This window comes from Ylistrum balloti, unplaced genomic scaffold (genome assembly GCF_031769215.1).
Source record: "Ylistrum balloti isolate Yb309-2 unplaced genomic scaffold, AGI_CSIRO_Ybal_v1 Utg371384, whole genome shotgun sequence".
NCBI lineage: Eukaryota > Metazoa > Mollusca > Bivalvia > Pectinida > Pectinidae > Ylistrum > Ylistrum balloti.
In genome coordinates, this window is record NW_026782729.1 from 664,479 (window position 1) to 684,911 (window position 20,433).

Genomic DNA, 20,433 nt, shown 5'->3' on the forward strand with positions numbered 1-20,433 from the left:
ACTCCCCTGGACACAGGTTGGTACCCTAGTGATTTTGGCTTACATTTAGATTTGATGAGTTGTGTATTGTTAAAAGATGAATTGCTTCTTGTGTAATATCTTAAAGATTTAAAAGTAAGTTTGATTTGATATTTCAGAATATTTTTGCTGTTTTGCAACTAAGTTTTTTAGTATAAAGAAAAATGAAGTGTCAGAAGCTGGCTTTGATAGATTTTGTACAAAAACAACTTCAACATGAAACAATATTCACCTGCCGTTCCTTGTTGATATTGATGCCAGCTGAAAATGACTTGTTCCATAGTGAATTCTTTGACTTAATGTTGAATTCTGAGTATGCAATCAAAATTCAAATTGACTTATGTTGAGAGCAGTTAAATGCTTATATGAATTTTTAACATTTAAGTCTTTGTTTTAAAAAAAAATTAAAATTCACGTATCAATATTCTTTTATTGATTCTGACATATGCTCCCGATTGTGTATATTTGTTTTACTGACTAGAACAGCAGTCTTCTGTAGATAATAAGTACAATCTAGTATAAAATTCAGATGTGATATCATGATTTTTGTCCTTGAATTCATAGCTAATAGGCATACTGTTTTCATTCAGAAAAGATTATGAAGTGACATTGCAACGAAGTCATAAATAATGTCTATCAATAACCTTTCATTGTGTGCCCCAGGGAATGCTTCATGTAAACACAATGTTGCTGAATCCTGCCATACATCTCTGGCTTTGTTTGCTCTGAAGCAACAGTGATAAACATTGTTGAGAATCTGGCATTATTTTCTTGGAAATTGTCAAACGTTTGGTATAATAGTGTTGATGACTACCTGTCAATCTGTTTGGACTAGATTCAGTCTTGTGACCATCACCAAAATGAAATTGTCATGGTGACAGTATGGTAACTGTGCTATTTCTTGGAGGTAATTGATCTCCTGCAATGTGGGAGTGTTTTCACAATGCCATACAAATGTTTTATGTTGCCAGCATAAGTTTCGAGAAAAAATGAAGTCCAAGGACATGAAGAGAAAAGTGGTGTTTTTTGAGAATTTGTTAAGTAATCTTTGCTCAAGGGCATGCTGTGAAATAGTGGTTATTAGTCTCACAAATATCAGAGTAACTACATAGACATTTTATTTACTGTATTCATGTATTCATAGATTATATAATTCTACTGCCATGTCACTATGTCTGAACGTCCATGACTCTTGGTCCAGGTCTACTCAGGCATGCTTCTGTCTGCTCCGTTTCCCTTGGTCATTGTCCTGTCAGGTGTCTTGTCAGTCTGTGTCCTTGTCTGGCCTAACATGGAGGTCACCAGTGAAGCTTGCATACTTGTCTTTTCATTAACGGATAACGTTGCATTTAACTACATGCTGAAGGACTTACTCCATCTTAATTCTAACAATTCTGAAGGTTAACAATAGCTTCATTCAATTCTAAAATTGATGAAACTATGGTTAAATAGTGGCAAAAGAAAAATTTTTGTGAAGACTCGGGAAACATGGAAGAAGTAAAACCAAGTTTTCTAGAAAGAAAGGTGTCTTTTGCTTCATTAATTAAAAATACCTGTCAGTTGATGTTTGATGTTTAGTTATGCCATGTTATCAAATGAGAACAATTTTTAAGTAATAAATAAACACATCTAACTTCAAATGGCACAAGGAAATGAAATAAATCCCAATAAGATCATGGTAGCAAACCTATAACTTTCCCAGTCTTCAGTAACCTGCTTCAATATGTTGAATCCCTATCAGGTAAGTTAATGTCAGCTATCAGTATCTTTTACAGATATCAGGATATTTGGAAGAAGTACTTGAATATTGAATCAGATGTAACATGGGAACTCTATATTATAAGTTGGGAAAGCAGGTATATTACTTATTACTATATAAAAATGGAAAATTAAAAACTGGGAAATTGGAAAATTGAGATCATGCTAATACAGGTCTGAAGAAAGCTGTCCTTTTTGGCTGCCTTATCATTATCATTGATGTAAGGGGCCAATTAGACTAGATTTCCGATCTTAATATGTGTATGAAATGGGCATGGTCAATGAATTTCTTATTTATAAATAAAAATATCAATATATCTAAAAGTTATCTATTTGATAAATTCAGCCTTGTATGAAAACAAAGACAAGTCAGCCAAGAAGAGGGCATTGTTTGTTCTTTCGGTGTCCCAATATTCTTTTTTCACTATTGCGGAAGTATCCAGTCTCTACCATTTATAGAATTCTTCTGTTGTAATCAAAACATGCCTCAGTATTTTCTATAACATTACAAAATTTACAAGATCACTGATTGTTTTTGAAGAAAGCTAATCTTTGAAAAAGTTTCAGAACAATTCATTTGTCTGAAAATGAGCATGAGGATCAGTGCACAATTGCTTTATTCAATAGAACTTCCACGTCAACCGATGATTAAAAAACATTTCAATGAGTTACCAGTCTGTTGAGAACATGATTAGTATTGTATACATAAACTGTTGATGAAGGAAGTTGTATGTAATACAAATTAGAATATGTAAATGTGATTCACCAGGACCTTAAATCATTCTTATGACATTTATTACTGTAGCATTGCTGGAGTAACTGGGTCATGGTCACATACATATACTGTACTGATACAACTTTATAACAATTTATTATTTATGAGTTGTATCGACTCAGGTCTCAGTAGTCCATTTCACCTAGAAAAACTGTTGTGATCTACTAATACATTCATACATGTTATCTCATTCTGTAATGTCTAACTATCAAGTGATTGGTTGATTCAAATGTGAAATTCACGCTTGTAGAACTGGAGATCTGTAACTGGATAATAAGTTAATTTATGGAAACATCAAAAACACATTTTTAACAGATGTATTTCATTGATGGTATATGTTTAAATCTGCTGCTGACAATGGAAGAACAGTTAAATCACATGTATTGTAAAGCATTGATTGTGATAAAACATTGAGAGTGGTTGTAAACATTATTAAGTGAGTAGTGTATTGTTTCTGTTGGTAACACCAGACCAGAAATCTTAGTTGGTATTGGTGGCTCACAAATATTCATCAGTGACATTGAATCATATGTTCTGTAGGTGTCATATCAATATATTGTTTATTTTGAAACATTTTGAACCTCTTAAAGGATAAGGTGGCAGTGAACTTTGGATGTAGCCAAGTATATACAGATCGCACTTAATTACTAGTTACAATTTTTAGGGGCATTAAAAGATTTAGGGATGTTTCTGTATTGCTGGTCTATTGGTCACCATTTTTAATGGCATCAATCTGGTTTAGGATGTTTCTGTATTGTTGGTCTATTGGTCACCATTTTTAGTGGCATCAATTTGGTTTAGGGATGTTTCTGTATTGCTGGTCGATTGGTCACCATTTTCAGTGGCATCAATCTAGTTTAGGGATGTTTCTGTATTGCTGGTCTATTGGTCACCATTTTTAGTGGTAACAATCTAGTTTAAGGATGTTTCTGTATTGCTGGTCTATTGGTCACCATTTTTAGTGGCATCAATCTGGTTTAGGGATGTTTCTGTATTGATGGTCTATTGGTCACCATTTTAGTGGCATCATTCTGGTTTAGGATGTTTCTGTATTGCTGGTCTATTGGTCACCAGTTTTAGTGGCATCATTTTGGTTTATGGATGTTTCTGTATTGCTGGTCTATTGGTCACCATTTTCAGTGGCATCAATCTAGTTTAGGGATGTTTCTGTATTGCTGGTCTATTGGTCACCAGTTTTAGTGGCATCATTCTGGTTTATGGATGTTTCTGTATTGCTGGTCTTTTAATTATGATAGTGGCATCAATCTGGTTTAGGGATGTTTCTGTATTGATGGTCTATTGGTCACCATTTTAGTGGCATCATTCTGGTTTAGGATGTTTCTGTATTGCTGGTCTATTGGTCACCAGTTTTAGTGGCATCATTTTGGTTTATGGATGTTTCTGTATTGCTGGTCTATTGGTCACCATTTTCAGTGGCATCAATCTAGTTTAGGGATGTTTCTGTATTGCTGGTCTATTGGTCACCAGTTTTAGTGGCATCATTCTGGTTTAGGATGTTTCTGTATTGCTGGTCTATTGGTCACTATTTTTAATGGCATCAATCTGGTTTAGGATGTTTCTGTATTGTTGGTCTATTGGTCACCATTTTTAGTGGCATCAATTTGGTTTAGGGATGTTTCTGTATTGCTGGTCGATTGGTCACCATTTTCAGTGGCATCAATCTAGTTTAGGGATGTTTCTGTATTGCTGGTCTATTGGTCACCATTTTTAGTGGTAACAATCTAGTTTAAGGATGTTTCTGTATTGCTGGTCTATTGGTCACCATTTTTAGTGGCATCAATCTGGTTTAGGGATGTTTCTGTATTGATGGTCTATTGGTCACCATTTTAGTGGCATCATTCTGGTTTAGGATGTTTCTGTATTGCTGGTCTATTGGTCACCAGTTTTAGTGGCATCATTTTGGTTTATGGATGTTTCTGTATTGCTGGTCTATTGGTCACCATTTTCAGTGGCATCAATCTAGTTTAGGGATGTTTCTGTATTGCTGGTCTATTGGTCACCAGTTTTAGTGGCATCATTTTGGTTTATGGATGTTTCTGTATTGCTGGTCTATTGGTCACCATTTTCAGTGGCATCAATCTAGTTTAGGGATGTTTCTGTATTGCTGGTCTATTGGTCACCAGTTTTAGTGGCATCATTCTGGTTTATGGATGTTTCTGTATTGCTGGTCTATTAATTATGATAGTGGCATCATAAGATTTAGGGAATTTTCTGAATTAGAGGTCTATTGATTATGATAGTAAGTGGCATCATAAGATTTAGAGAAGTTTCCGAAATGCTGGTCTATTGATTAAATCATGGCACTAAAGCTGTTGTTTATGCACAACTCTAGTGTGGCTCTTAAGTGTTTATTTATGGTACTGCATAACATTTATTTCTCCAAATTGCCTTGCCTGTCAACAAACCAGAGTTTCATGGTGCACTTTCTGTAACAGGCAGGATAATCTTACTCAGGGTCTAATAGCCCTTATTGCCTGCGGATGAGGACTTGAATGGTGTTAACTGGCGTGAGGGGGTTGTGATAGTAGGGACACATTACATTGCAGACAGCAGAATCAATACACCTGACAGATGTAACAAATACACAACAAGTTTTGTAATGTGATTTTCATTAATCAAGTTTATATCGTATTATATGTGGCACATTGATCACATCTACTCTAACTTATTGAAGGTTTGTAAGTGTTGTTGTTTTTTTTTTGTCAGAACATATTTCTGTAGGAATATATGGTGTTTGAGTGTTTCCTGTCTTCACTTTGAGTGATCACCAGAGTGCCACATAGAGGTAGTTACAAACCTTCCAGGACATTTATTACTATTTGGCAGGGACTACTAGGCTTACTGTTAAGTTAGATTGCATTCATATTGATGTTTGTCAGTTCAATGACATTTCTGTGTTTATAATGCCTTGACATAAACTTAAATTCATGCTTGCTGTTCACAGTGTCTGTATGTCACATTTTTGTTTCAATCTAAATTGGTCTTTGAAATCTGCTTTGAAACAATTTTTGTTTCTATATAAAGAGGAAGATTTCATCTTTTGAAGCTTTGGTTACTGTTGAATGCTGTGTTACTCTTGACAATATAATACTACAATAGAACCCTTTTAAATTGAACACACTTTCATGTTTATGGAGATCTGTTTTAGACATATTGTTTACTGCCTTCATTGGAACCTTATTAGACCGAACACACTTTTGTATGTTTGTGGAGACCTAAGACATATTGTTTACTGCCTTCATTGGAACCTTATTAGACCGAACACACTTTTGTATGTTTGTGGAGACATACTGTTTACTGAATACTGTACATTTTGGTTAAACTGATTTATTTGAACTTGTTGTTTTGCAGCAACATTATATCATCTTGATGTCTGGTTTGTTTTGATAGAAACAGAAAATGCTCAGATTCGTACACAGATAATTCCACATGGTTTTACTAGGCAGCTTATTGATTGAGAAAGGCGGTCTTTTGATTGAGGTGACAAAACCTCACTATCAATGAGGTGACATCTAGCACTTACCTAAAACACCCTGTTATTAACCCTGCTCTGAGGCAATTAGTGAAACGTTCCTGAAATGATAATGATCAGCTTTTACCATGATGTAGTTTCGCAAACACATTTTATGGTGTCATGTCATTCCATTTTTCAGCAGAGCAGCTTTCCCGAGGGAAATTCTGTTTACTTTAAATTCTAAAAACTACAGATGTTTCTGGGAAGAATTTGGATGGTCAATTTTACAGAAGATATATTGTATTTAGATAATAATTGTGTGCAACACAGATTTTAAAAGGCATCTGTGAATCATTGTTTGAAATTGCATGCTGCCTGTATTCTTTTTTTTCTGCTAATGGAGATTTCAAGAAATTCTATGTGGTTTCCGGTGTAGTTGTTAAGTATTCTCTGTACATTTTGTAACTTTGTTTAGAAAATATGGTGCATGTTCTTCCTAATAAATCAATTGGTATAAAAGGCTGGTAGAGTGCTTTAATTTTGTGTGATGGAATTTGCAACTTTGTTTTTGAAACAAAGTGAAGCCATTCAGAGTAATTGGCTGTAGTTATTTCTTCATGGAAATGACAACATATTTGCCAGATTTTTGATTTGCAGATCTATCAAGTCTTGAAATCAAAAACTCAATGAAATATTGTTACTTCATAATTGGATTTTGTTCATATTTTTGAAATCACACTGGGATACCATAGACTGTACAATTAATATTGACCGACTAGAATACTGGTGGATGTGAAGAATTTCACTTTAAATTTTAATATGTACAGGTTCCTGTTTAGATGCAATGAAAGAAATATTCATGAGGTTTCAATAATCAGATATGAAATTTTGAAAGGAATGATATAGAATTTTGAGAGGAAGTTTTGTGTGAAAACATTTTCTGCAGCTAATTCAAAATCTGAAATTCTATAGGTGATGTAACAAGTCTTTATTGGTATAAAAGTTATAAATGCACAGTTGCTGTAAAATCATGAGAATGCAGTTGAAACAACAAGAACATATTGCCAGCTGCAGTACCTAAACATGTTTAGTAGATTTCAGATGATGACAGGATAGAAATATCAGATTAAAAAGCTATAAAACAAAGACAATATCTTCTGGATCACAACATGCTGTTTGCAAATGTTACAAGTACAGAGTTCATATTTTAGAATTGAAATTGATACGAAATACTGTGCCTAACCATGCTATTGTTCTCAAACGCTATAACTTATTGCTACAGCAATATTGTTATCAGTGATTACTAAGATCATTAATTCTTGTGAATAAATTTTACTGGTACATTTACATGATAAATCTTACAGAGTCACAATTGGTCAAATGTCCTCATGGATTATCACCCATATACAGAATCTTGAAGATAACCTCTGTCTTAATTTTGTATAAGAAACTTATAGACCTTAAAGCTGATGGTATGTGTTTCACTAATTGTTAACCTTTGATTTAAACAGAGCCTCCCAGTCGGAGTTGGACTCATTGACCAGCCTGATCGGGTCTATGTGGACACACTTTAACCCGCCAGTGTCCCCAACCAATCTTAACCTTGATGATATGTTCAGCTTCCTTCAGGAGGAAAAAAGCGAGAACAGCAAAGATACAAAAGGTTCTACTCAACAAGCCCTAGATAAAATCAACGAAGAGTTTGAGCTCCTCAACGACTTATTAACAGAGGACATGGTAAGACTTGTCATTTAACTAACACCTTATATTGATATTGAAGTTTTTCTGTATCAATTGGTATGATGATTTATGAGTTGTAATGTTTCATTTTCAATTCTTTTGTCATAATTTCAGAACACCTTTTAAGCTAGCATAGTCATAATAAAATGATGACAGTTGAACAAATCTTACTTATTCCGTTTCAAAATTATTTTTATCTCAAAAATAAAAATCTAAGGAACAAATAACAAGATATATATGTTTTGCAAAATTGTGTCTATAATTATACAAATCTTAATCTTTAAACTTAAACATGCAATCAAATTTGCTTCGAAAATTAATACCTATTTACATATATCTGTATTCAAGACAGTTATGTAAGTGGTTCTTAAATGTTTCTGGTAAATTAAGATGTAAAATTTGATTAAAAAAATTCAATATGTTGTACTTCAGGAGAAGGCAGAGGAAGATACAAGCAAACAGGAGACAGATATCCTAGAAGATTTAGACCGCATTGTTAATGGTCATGATCTTCCCCCACCTCCACCAGAGATGCAAGAGTCTATCTATGAAGAGCTACCCCTTCCACCACCTGACGACCTACCACCTCCACCAGCCATGACAGACTCTGTGGGCCATGTTATTCCTCCCCCTCCACCTGGCCCAGCACCTGCCCCTCCCTGCAGAACATCTTCTCGCAGTTCCACAGGTCCCATATCTCCCCGCTCACTTCCCCCAGAAATAAGCATCCCACCGCCACCCCCACTGGAGGATGACTATGTACCTGCCCCTCCTCCACCACCGCCCCCTATGCCATCAGTAGGAGGTCCTCCACCCCCTCCTCCTCCTCCAAACATTGGTCCTCCTTGCCCACCCCCCTCATTACCCTTGCAGACATCAACACGCCCTCCTTCATCATTATCCATTGCTACTCCCACTTCAGAAACATTTGAGTCCCTATCCTCATATGACGACAACATGTCAGAAATCCTTGAAATGCAAAATGTTTTATCACAATTTGAAAAAGGTGTTGATACACCTCCGACCAAGCGCCCACCAATATTGCCCCCACCTCCAACCATTCCAGCCCCACCTCCACCACCAGAGGCAGTAACAGCAAGAGTGACCAAGCGCCCACCATCTATAGACCTCAAGACTGGTCGCAGGTCATCAGAACTTCCACCAACATATGTAGAGGTCTTGTCACCCACAACAGAGCGAAAACTTCATCGTATGTTGTCAGACAAGTCAGATGATGGTGGTATACCATCACAACATCCACAACAAAGAGTGCCACCTATTGCCAGGCAATTACCAAATGGGGAGATAACTCCAACCACTCCAGTGCGAGAAAATGGCTTCTTATCAGAGGATTACTACTATGATATTCAGGAATTTGCCAATAAATATTTCAATGACCATCCGAAGGATGTAGGGGGTACCATCATGAAAAGTCTGCGAAAGAAAAGACATTCAGCTGAAGTAAGTTGTTCACATAGACTGCATACCAGGTAGTTATATATCATTCAGAGTGACTTAATAAAAGCTTAATTATCATACTTGCATGTGCTGTAATATAAAATTTGATCTTGACTGTGCGAACATTTCAGAATGCTAAATCGGAAATGCAGGAACACAATCTTTTAATCTGTACATTAGCAGGAAAACATTTCTATAAAGAATTATTAATTAAGAACATTTATTATATAGTTGTGTATCTCCCCAGTAGAAATACTAATGTAATGCAATCGTTAATTCACTACTAGAGAGTATAACACTGTTTTATACTTAAGTATCAGTCACATGACACAGTATATGATAGCTGGTGTTGTGTATTCTGTATTTTAGGACCTGGTGAGTAAGGAGGAGATGCTTACCTTCAGTAAAACAGGTGTGATTCCCACATCACATGTCCACCTCCATGACCCAGAAAACACCCACCAAGCCTGTATGATCTTCAAGGTAGTTACAGCATCATCTTTCAGAATCTTGTAGTTTCAGTCTTTATAAGTATGTAAGCAGCTGTTTAAACAATTGACATATCACAGATGTATCAAAGTTAATTTAGTCAATGCTATGTAAAGCACTGGTGTCATCTTACCATTAATATATATTTCTAATAATGTTTTAAAAAATACAATTTCAGGATATCACAGAATACATCAAGGATGAGATCAAGGACAACAATGCACTGTCTGTTGTGCAGAATGTGATCAAGGCTGGTCTAGAGAGGATAGAACTCCGGGACGAAATACTCTGTCAGATCATCAGACAGATAAACCAGAATCCAGACAGAGGCTGGCTCGTACAAGCTTGGGTGTTACTGTGTCTGAGTACTGCTGCCTTTTCGCCAAGTAAAACCCTTCACAAGGTGAGTACTAATACTCAGTGTATGTCTGGGTGTTACTGTGTCTGAGTACCGCTACCTTCTACCGAAGTATAGTCCTTCACAAAATGAGAATTGAAAGTCAAAGCAACCTGGGTTTTACTGTGTCTGAGTGCTGCTACATTCTCCCCAAGTAAAACCCTTCACAAGATGAGTACTGTTACTCAATACAGGTCAGGATGTAACTGTCTGATAAAAAGTGCCTTCTCCTCAAGTGAAATTCTTCACAAGATAAGAACCAATACTCAATACAGACCTGGGTGTTACTATGTCTGAATACTACTGCCTTATTCCCAAATTAAACCCTTCACAAGGTGGGTGCCAATTCTCAATACATGTACAGGTTTGGTGTTACTGTGTCTAAGTACAGCTGCATTCTCCGTAATTAAGACCCTTCATGCCAATCCGCAGTAAAGGTCTTGGTGTTGCTATATCTGAGTATAGCTGCTTTCTCCCCCAGTGAAACTCTTCTCAAAGTGTGTACCAATACTGAGATTAATCGTCTCTACCTTGGGTATTGTAAATGTTGCTCCTGAAGATATCTGTAACTGAACACAGCTGTGATCTTTCCTTGAAAAGTTCTTTACAAAGTGAACACTTGTACCTGTAATGCAAGGATTTTACTTTGTTAGCCATGTTCACTTCTTTTAATGGCGACAGTATTGTATCATATCTTTTAAAACACATTTGATATACACTTCTCTTTTCCCTGAGGCTGAATTAGGTTTATTACACTATATCTACTAGTTGGTTTGTATTTGTATATCTTAAGTACTAAAATTTACATGGTATTATAACTGTATTTCTGCAGTACATCCTGTGTTATGTGAAGAGGAGTTGTAGTGACAGTATGGTCGGAAAGTTTGCTCTCCAATGTCACAGACATCTGACCGTGCCCCGAGCCATGGCTCGCAAGTTCCCACCTTCAACAGCAGAAATCATGGTAAGTTTTCTACAATCTGTAGAGTTAAGTGTATAAACAATACATGTACTTAAAATACAATACTTTCATAGTTATCAATTTTGAGATTTCTGGAATACATCATGTTTTCTACAGTTTACATATGAAAATTGTAATCTGCTAGTGTTAAATTTCAAGTGCATGGTCTTCATTTCACCCCAAAGTGACCCTCTTTTCCTATGGCTAATTTGGCCTCAGCAGTAAATACCTTTACTGGTTAAGATAGGTTAGAAGATTTATAACAAAGTATTGACATAATTGAAAACCATAATGTCAAACTGGTTTGGTAAATAGGTATCCTTTAAATTCAAAACTCATATGTAGTGACATTAAACATAATACTGGTGCTATGCATTTTGTGATTTCTATGAATCTCAATTTAGTTCATCTGTATGAATTTAGAAACATGACCTATTTAGGAATGTTTATTAAATAGATCATATGCCTTAACTATATAGGAATTGTAATGAGATGAAAACTGGTTTGTGTCTTACAGAGTGTACAGAACCTGAGTCCCTTGGTATGTAAAGTGTATTTTATGGATGGCAAGACGAAGGGCATCACTATCATGCCATGTGACACGACTCTGGAGGTGTTAGATAATGTGGCAAGGAAGATAGGTTTACGTGCTGTGGAGGGTTGGGCTCTGTATGAGGTAAACACACTCACAAACTCACAAACCATAGTCTTTATCATGAAGTTTTTATATTGATATTTTTTGATAATTTTCACTTGTGGTAATTATGAAATCTTTTCAGATATTAAAGATAAAAGAAAAGTTTTTAAATTTAAGACGAGATTTGTGAATATTGTGTTTTAACATTTTGATTTTTCTGTCTTGTTGATAAACAAATTTGTTCATGTTTATGAAATATTGGATTGATTTACAGGTAACTAGTGACTATGAAAGGTACATCAAGGGATATGAGTATGTAGCAGATGTTCTAGCTCAGTGGGAAATGTAAGTTGGACCTTAAAAACACGAAATACAAAAAGATCCTTGTTTTGTTTATTGCATTGGATCACATTACAGAAAACCTGATCATTTCTAGTGTTAAAGCTTAAGTTGTTAAATATATGAACATATAAAAAGAAGCAAAAGGTAAGATATGTTGATTGTTCTTCTGATTTTGCTTTGCTCACCAGCTGTATTTATATAAATGTACCAAAAAATATTACAATTGTTTTCTCAATTTCAGCCATGAAAGGATGTCCTCCATTCCTAAGAAATACGAAACTGTATCAAAGAAAGGCCCAAAAATGGCAATAGGGGGCTCTGATGCAAGGCTGGTATTTCGCAAACGTGTATACAAACACATCCATGACATTCCAAATGACCCTGTGGAGTACCGCCTGCTGTATGCTGAGGCTGTCAACAAAGTGATACGAGTAAGTAGACAGATGGAATAGTGTTCCTGCTGTATATGTGATGCTTTTTGAAACAAAAACCATTTTAAATGGTCATTCTAGGTCATTCTGCATTTTATCCTGCATAGAAAACTGTTTCACATCTTATGCATCTTAAACTTCTGAAACATGATATTTTCACCTTGTTATCAGGATGAGTTTCCAGTGTCAGACAAAGTGGCATTGCAACTGGCAGGCCTCCAGGCTCAGGTGGTTTGTGGGGAATATGAGGAAGGCAAGGACTCCAGGTACACTTCTTACTGACAAATGGTCACCATCATTCACTGCTTGGCAGTCATTAGTCTTGACACTCTGTTGGAGAAACTCAGTAATAATTTCCTCAGAGCGTTTTTTCTGTTATATGATTAAAGTTTATTTTCATTCAGTAATTTTGATATTTGACAATATACAACTTGAGCAGGTATTAACTTCTACAACATTTTTATCACAAATCAATTTACCTTTTAAGCTTTTCTAGTTTTGCCAATGATACTTCAAATGAAATCAAGTTGTATAGACTCCTGATGCAGTGTTTCTTATCCTAGGTATGTGGAAGTAGAGCAGTACCTTTGTGAGAGAATCCTTAACTTACCAGGGCGTGACTGGTGTGAAGAAGTGGCCTCTGCCCACAGGGTATGTATCACCCACTGATCACAATCGGGAAAATGTTTACAAATATTAATATATCCATATCAGATTAATTGAGTTCTGCATGAAATAGTACTTTGCTCACTGCAGTGGTGCATCCAGTGGGCTCTGTAGTGGTACATCTAGTGGATTCTGCACTGGTGTCTCCAGGGTGTGTTTACATACTTTATTAACGTCTGTAAATATCACTAGAAGGTGGCCACAGAAGCATCATCTCAGATGCCAGTAAGAAAGAGGAACAGTTTTTGTTTCCTCTACATTTAGACCCTGATTGTGTCAAGGCAGAAATAGTTTATCATGGCAAATTTTGCAGATAAATCACAGACACAACCCTTAAATTGTCAAATAAGAACATTAAGTTTTAAAAAAGAAAGCGGTTATATTGAAGAATCCTAGTATATACAAGATATAAATACCTCACTGGCATTTTTGTTATTTTGCAGCACTTTGGACGTGGTAAGACCGAGTTGGAAGCTCAAGTATGGTACATCACCTGTGTCAAACAGTTTCCACTCTATGGCTGTACACTGTTCCCCATTGTACATAAAGGTCTCTGGTCACACACCAGTGATTCCATCCTTGCTATCAACATGGACGGCATCAAGTTTGTCAAGGCCAGGGATAAATCTGTAATTCACGCATTCACATACTCAGACATTGAAACCATCACCATTGACCCCAATGATAATTATATAACATTAGAACTAAAGAGTTCTATCGAGGGAGATTGTCAACAAAGATGTTTTGTATTTGAGACTAATCAAAAAGAAGACATAGGTCATCTGATAGCAAGCTATTCTCCAAACCATGCATCCTGGCTGAAACCTGAGTATGAGAGCTTAAAGAGGGTAAGTAAATTGAACCAAAGAATGTGTACATCTATGTATAGATTTTATATAAATGATGTGCCAAACTAACTGACATCAAGTTAAGTTAGAAAAAAAAAGAGTTGATTAGCATAATGAAAATTTAGTAATGGAAAAAATAATAATAACTGCTAGTAAACCCAAAAATGGAAAAAAAAATACCAGAAGGAAGTTATCATGAATGACGAATGAACCTACAATGTGAGTCAAAATAGAGAAAATTTTAGAAAAACAGAATTACTTCACATAAACATTCAGTAAATATATGTAAACCTTAACAAAAGGTTTATAATCTGCAGAGAGTAACAAACCTTGTTAAGGATGAGTAAACACAATCAACAGGTGATCAAAACAATAGAAAAGATGAGAATTCAAAATTAATGAGTCAACTAAGGCAAAGAATGAGTCAGCTAAGGCAAAGAATGAGTCAAGCTGTTAGAAAAGAGCAAATCAATGAGAGAATCAAGCTGAAACCAGAGTGAGTAAACTTTATCAAAGAATTGATCAATTGAGCAAGGAGTTAGACAAACCAAACAAGTAAATAAAGTTAGCATAGGAATCAGAGTTATTGACAATAAAAGTGAAATAAGTAACAAAAGGATGAGTGAACCTAAAAATTTCACATCATACCGGTATGTTAACTATTACACGACTGTCATACAAGCCTTTAGTGAGAGTTATTTCAAAGTGACAGTCTTAGGTACCTCTAAATTTCTTATACATGGTGAGATTGTCTTTGATGTGTGCTCTGTACGTTACAGTCGAAGTTGACAGATGAGGAGAAGCTGAAGCTGTACGAGGAGCTGGTGCGGTGTAGGCGCCAACTCTTTGACAGCCGACTCTTACATCGTCCTGCACAGTCAGGTAACACTGGCTTCCTCAGACAGTCCATCAGAAAGTAAGTACAACTCTAATGTGCCACTTTTATTTCGATCTGATTTATTTTATAACAAGTTGAAAGTCTCTGGAACTATCTTTTAGGAGATTACGTATGCTAGTTGAAGTATTAAAAATTTTCTTTGACACATTCTTAATTAGATGTTTTTAGAAATTTAGTACTCTGATAAAGTCCAGGTCTGTACAACTATACTTGAAATGAAAGAAAATGTTTTACCATTTTGAAAGGCAGTTACTTCTATCTTGATACAGACCTCCGACTGGGTTGATTGGTAATAAGATTTTATATCATTGTCAAATGATATGTAATTACAGGCTGACCAAGTCTAAGCTGGACCGACTGAGGAGCTCCTCCATGTCAAATCACTTTGATGTGAGCTATTGGTCTTACAATAAGACAGCTCCAAAACAGGCACTCACTGTAATTGCTGACCCAGCCATAGAGGAGCTTGCCATCAAGATGTTCAACTCGATCCTCATCTTCTCTGGCCTGGAGGAGACAGGTGTGTAACTTTGCCGTCTATATTGTCTCTCTTTTTAAGCTGTTTTTAAAATTCTGTCATAGTAACTTCATGACTGGACCCAAAATAACTAATATACTGATTCCTCACTTTTTTTCAAAACAGAAAAAGAAGAAAAGCCAGATTATTATGGGATGGTTCAGAGGTTGATGCAGAAATGCCTAGAAAATGACCAGTTATGTAATGAATTTTTCCTGCAGCTTGTAAAACAGACTACAGATCATCCAGGTAAGGTTTTCACTCGAGTCCAGTCTCTGAAGACCACAATGTATAATTATATTACATGTCTATTTCTTGGGATGTCCCAGGCATAGCTATGGGTCAACATCATTACATGTCTTTCACAGGTGGGGATGTCCTATTACTCACTGTGATTTCCCATTCTGGTATGTCTCATGTGAGAGGACATCCTTGGCCTCACTGTGTGGTACATATGTCTGTCTGTACCCTACCACTGTCTAGCTGTACCATACCTATTGGGAGTAAGCCCACTCAAATAAATGCTTATCATTCATCTGATATATAGTTGTTTTTTCCAGTATTTTAAAAGTTAAATTTCCTTGTATACGCATTTAATGTTTTAGGTGAAAGACTAGTTAGAAGATAATTGTTAGAAATATCCAATCTGTTCAGACAGATGCCATTGGTTAGCTGCCATGTTTTCATGATATTACAGGTTTGTTCTTCCAAAGCTTAACCATGTGTTTGGCTATGGCATAATTTCTGATTTTATAGTACATAGACGAAAGGAAGATAATACTGAGTTATAAACAAATGTAACAGGTACTGGGATCATACTTGGTGCACAAACTTGTATGTAGCACAATCACTTTGGGTCTTTATAAGGTGTTAAATGTCCTTCTCAAGGCTTTGATGTAATAACATACAGTGTTGACATTGTTTAAAGGTTATACAGAACATAAGTTCAGATCACGAGGTGAGTTTTCATTTGGCTAGTGCTGTGTGGCAGGCACTTGGAACACTATTGTCAATGTGTATCTTCAAGAGATTTGAAAAGAATATTGTAAATGTGTTTGTTTAGTAAGATTTGCTAATAGACACAGTATTGTCAATGAGTGTCTGGAGAATGTACTGGATAATGCTACTTATATAAAATTTGAATATGGATATTTCAAAGCAAATCTTACATATATGGTCCATGATATTATATACATTCACTGGATTTCTGTCTTCAGCTTCAATGCTGTATGCTTCTATCTTTATGCGTATGATTTAATGTTAAGGGTGGGTGTTTCCGTTACAGGCATGGGCTTATTACCCGATACTTATGGTATTTACACAAGCATGGAATGTCATGTGATGTTGTATATTGTGGTTGTGTTATGTGTTGTAAAAAGCACAATGATTGTAACACTTGCTGAAAACTTTGCATGTATCCTCTCCTGTTATGAAAACACCTTGATACTTTGATATTCAACATTTTGCCTGGACTGGATATTTGCAGCATGCTGCATGTATTTGTAAGGTAAACATTGTAAGTGTATTTCATCAACAGCACAATATAACCATAACATATTGTCACTTTTCAAAGGACTAAAACAAAATTCTTCAGCTATAGAAGGATAGTTTTAGAAAAGTAACACATGACCATCTGATAGGTGTAGAATGGTAGAAAACTGATATTAGAAAAGTTACATGAGCCTGTTTGAGGAAATACAATATGTGTTATATGTTGTGTAGATGTGTGGTGATAAGCATGTGTAGCCTTGTTTGATATGTAGTAGTAGTACCTTTGTTAGTACTGTTGTAGGTGCATGATATGTATGATGTGTTGTTTATTGGCAGGCAAAGGGTATGATCCTTACAAAGTTGTCACCCGTCTTGGTAAGGCTAAGTCCTCACTGATAGCTATGGCTACAGGATACTGCGCTTTTGGAAATATATCTTCCAGCCAGCACAAGGTTGGAAACTTGTGCGAACATTGTACGTAGCGCTATACTCGCTTTGTAGATTAGTTACACTTAACAACGCTGGCTCCCTGGCAAGGTCATACACTAACCTTAGATGATTCTGGGTGTGGTTCAACCATTTATGATAAAGGGAAGTAAGCATTAATGTCATGCACATAATACAGATTTATGAAATTATATGGACTTAATAGTTTTGAAATAGGTTTGGACTGCCTGCTTGGTTTTTTTGGTTCTCATTATGAAAAATTCAAAATGAAATCACACTATATCCTTATGGATTTACATTAATTGTAAATATTCTAGTTATTAAAATACTGTTAAGGTTATTTTGAAGTTCTATATTTTCCCTATTTTCAAGGATGGAATGAAATCATAAAAAAGTAATTTGAAGGAAAATATCCATAATGACTTCCATGAAAAATGAATCTTTTTAGTAAAATAAAAAAATACAAAAAATTATCCTTTAAAGTAAAACAAAATACTTACATTACTGACAGACATTGGTAAATAGTCTTACATTACTGATACACATTGGTAAATAGTCTTACATTACTGATACACATTGGTAAACAGTCTTACACTACTGACAGACATTGGTAAATAGTCTTACATTACTGATACACATTGGTAAACAGTCTTACACTACTGACAGACATTGGTAAATAGTCTTACATTACTGATACACATTGGTAAACAGTCTTACATTACTGACAGACATTGGTAAATAGTCTTACATTACTGACAGACATTGGTAAATAGTCTTAAATTACTGACAGTCATTGGTAAATAGTCTTACACTACTGACAGACATTGGTAAACAGTCTTACATTACTGACACGTTGGTAAATAATGTTACATTACTGACACACATTGGTAAATAGTCTTACATTACTGACAGACATTGGTAAATAGTCTTACACTACTGACTAACATATATATGTAAGTTAACAAGATTTGTGTGTGTGTGTGTGTGTGTGAGTGCGTGCGAGTGCGTGCGTGCGTGCGTGCGTGTAATTATACAAAACTAAGTACAGAAATAAGAACATATATATAGTATATTGTGTGTGTGTGTGTGTGTGTGTGTGTGTGTGTGTGTGTGTGTGTGTGTGTGTGTGTATAAAGACGAAAGTTTTCGTTTTTTTGTGCACTGCGTTGCCTCTGGTGTGGTTTAGATGCTTTGTCATGCATTTATGCATATTGTAAGGAATATTTGTATTGATTTAAGCAAGCAATGCTTTAGTAGTCAAAATATTGTATCTATTAAAGATGGGTTCTGTTATTTTTGTTGATACGTTATGGTGGAAAAAGATAACGAGAATCTCCCCTGGCACTCATTATATTTTACAACAGTGCAGAAATTTGGATTATCATATTAAAACTATGAACCTGATAAAAGTAATCTTGTATGAGTCAAAGAGCTACAAGATGGATTTAGTTTGGACTTATGATATCTAGTGCAGTTACTACAATGATTAATTAATTAATTATTAATTAATAGATTCTTTATACCACAGAAAAGTGGTCACCTTTTTCATACTGTTGATAAGTGTTGCAAAGTGCAATACCGTTTCTTCATATTCAAATTGTTATAATACGTAATCGTTACAAAAAAAAATCATCATGAATCCATATTTAATATATGTATCATCATCTCACTGCTAAGTATGAAGGAAATCTATTGTACTGTAGTCACAGATCAACAGTAAATAGGAAGTAGATTCTACAACTCACTATGTTCAATTGGTATCAGAGCTATTACATGTACCAAATGACTGTTCAACTTTGTTTACCAAATTCAGTATGAGAATAAGTCTTGTCCAATTGAACATTAATTCTGAGCATTTGAAATCAGGTGACTTAACTAGATATGAAAACAATTCCCAGAAATTCCACCCTTTACTTTTACCCCTTCTCCAAACATCAATACAAATATATATGTTACATCCCTTAACAAGGATAGAGTTAGCATCTGTTGCTATGAGGCAACAATAATTGTATGTATTGAAAAAGAAAAAAAATCTGCTTAATTATGTGCCTGTATATTGGTGTGTGTGGAAGTGGGTTGTTAATACTAACATAATCATATAAAAAAAACGTTGAATTTAAAGTTTAACATGTAACTACTCTAGACATTTTATTTATCTGTACTATAAAGAAGATTATGATGTGAAATATTGTGTATATCATTATTGGTGAAACACCTTGTTAGGCTTAGCCTTAGTTTTACACCAGACAGACAAGCATTTTTATCTCCTTACTGTAGACAAACTATATTTTACTTAGAAAAATTACAATGGTTATTTGAGTTCTTTTGGATGAAGGAGGTCTTTGTTTTAATTAGACGTTTTATTTTGTATCTTAATACCCTATCTCATTGATGTATTGGGAGAAAATATGTATTAACATGCTACTAACACTATACATCATTGATTTGTCTGAAGTCTTTAACACTGTAAATCATTGACATGTTGGAATCTGGAATCATTCTTTTGTGCTTGAGTTTATTTTCATTAATTCCACTGGATATCTAGAATAATATCTATGTAATATTGATTTGTAATTTTTCTGTTTTGATTATTTCTGTCCAACATTGTCACACTGATGCATGATACATTGTACCTGTCTTTATTGATTGAATCTTTAATGTAACTCATGATACTGTCTGTTAGTGTCTACTAGTTAACCCTTCAATACTAAAAACTGTTATAGTACCTCTCTTACTCATGTAGTCAAGTTATATGAACTGATACTTTCTGAGATATATTGTACATAATGGTAAATTGAAATATCAGTTCATTTTTGTGATACAGATCCAAACAGTCAGGTGAATCGGAGAAACTGGCAACTGATGGCTGTCACTGTAAGTACAGTGTTCCCTACCAATAATCGTGTGCAGAAGTATGTGCAGTGTCATCTACGCAAGTGTTCCTTGGACTCGACCACAGATGAGGGGCGTTTTGCCAGGTTCTGTCATAAGGTCAGTAAACTTCAAAGTAGATCTTGGGCATGTTCCAATTCAAAGACATTTTGCTACTAATGTTGATAATTATCCTCCTAATGTTTATGATATC

At 35.2% G+C, this 20,433-nt stretch overlaps 1 protein-coding gene across 1 annotated transcript in view; it reads left to right on the top strand.

Moving 5' to 3' along the window:
• Positions 1-20,433, top strand: part of LOC132562239 (myosin-I heavy chain-like) — a 91,221-nt gene that overhangs the window by 61,619 nt on the left and 9,169 nt on the right. The window contains exons 18-33 of the mRNA XM_060226974.1: positions 7,538-7,763; positions 8,199-9,227; positions 9,594-9,707; positions 9,892-10,116; positions 10,943-11,074; positions 11,589-11,747; positions 11,983-12,053; positions 12,292-12,481; positions 12,653-12,747; positions 13,045-13,132; positions 13,591-13,995; positions 14,775-14,911; positions 15,226-15,413; positions 15,537-15,659; positions 17,238-17,375; positions 20,173-20,339. Coding sequence (XP_060082957.1) covers positions 7,538-7,763; positions 8,199-9,227; positions 9,594-9,707; positions 9,892-10,116; positions 10,943-11,074; positions 11,589-11,747; positions 11,983-12,053; positions 12,292-12,481; positions 12,653-12,747; positions 13,045-13,132; positions 13,591-13,995; positions 14,775-14,911; positions 15,226-15,413; positions 15,537-15,659; positions 17,238-17,375; positions 20,173-20,339 — 3,487 coding nt within the window. The remainder of the gene's footprint in view (positions 1-7,537; positions 7,764-8,198; positions 9,228-9,593; positions 9,708-9,891; positions 10,117-10,942; positions 11,075-11,588; positions 11,748-11,982; positions 12,054-12,291; positions 12,482-12,652; positions 12,748-13,044; positions 13,133-13,590; positions 13,996-14,774; positions 14,912-15,225; positions 15,414-15,536; positions 15,660-17,237; positions 17,376-20,172; positions 20,340-20,433) is intronic.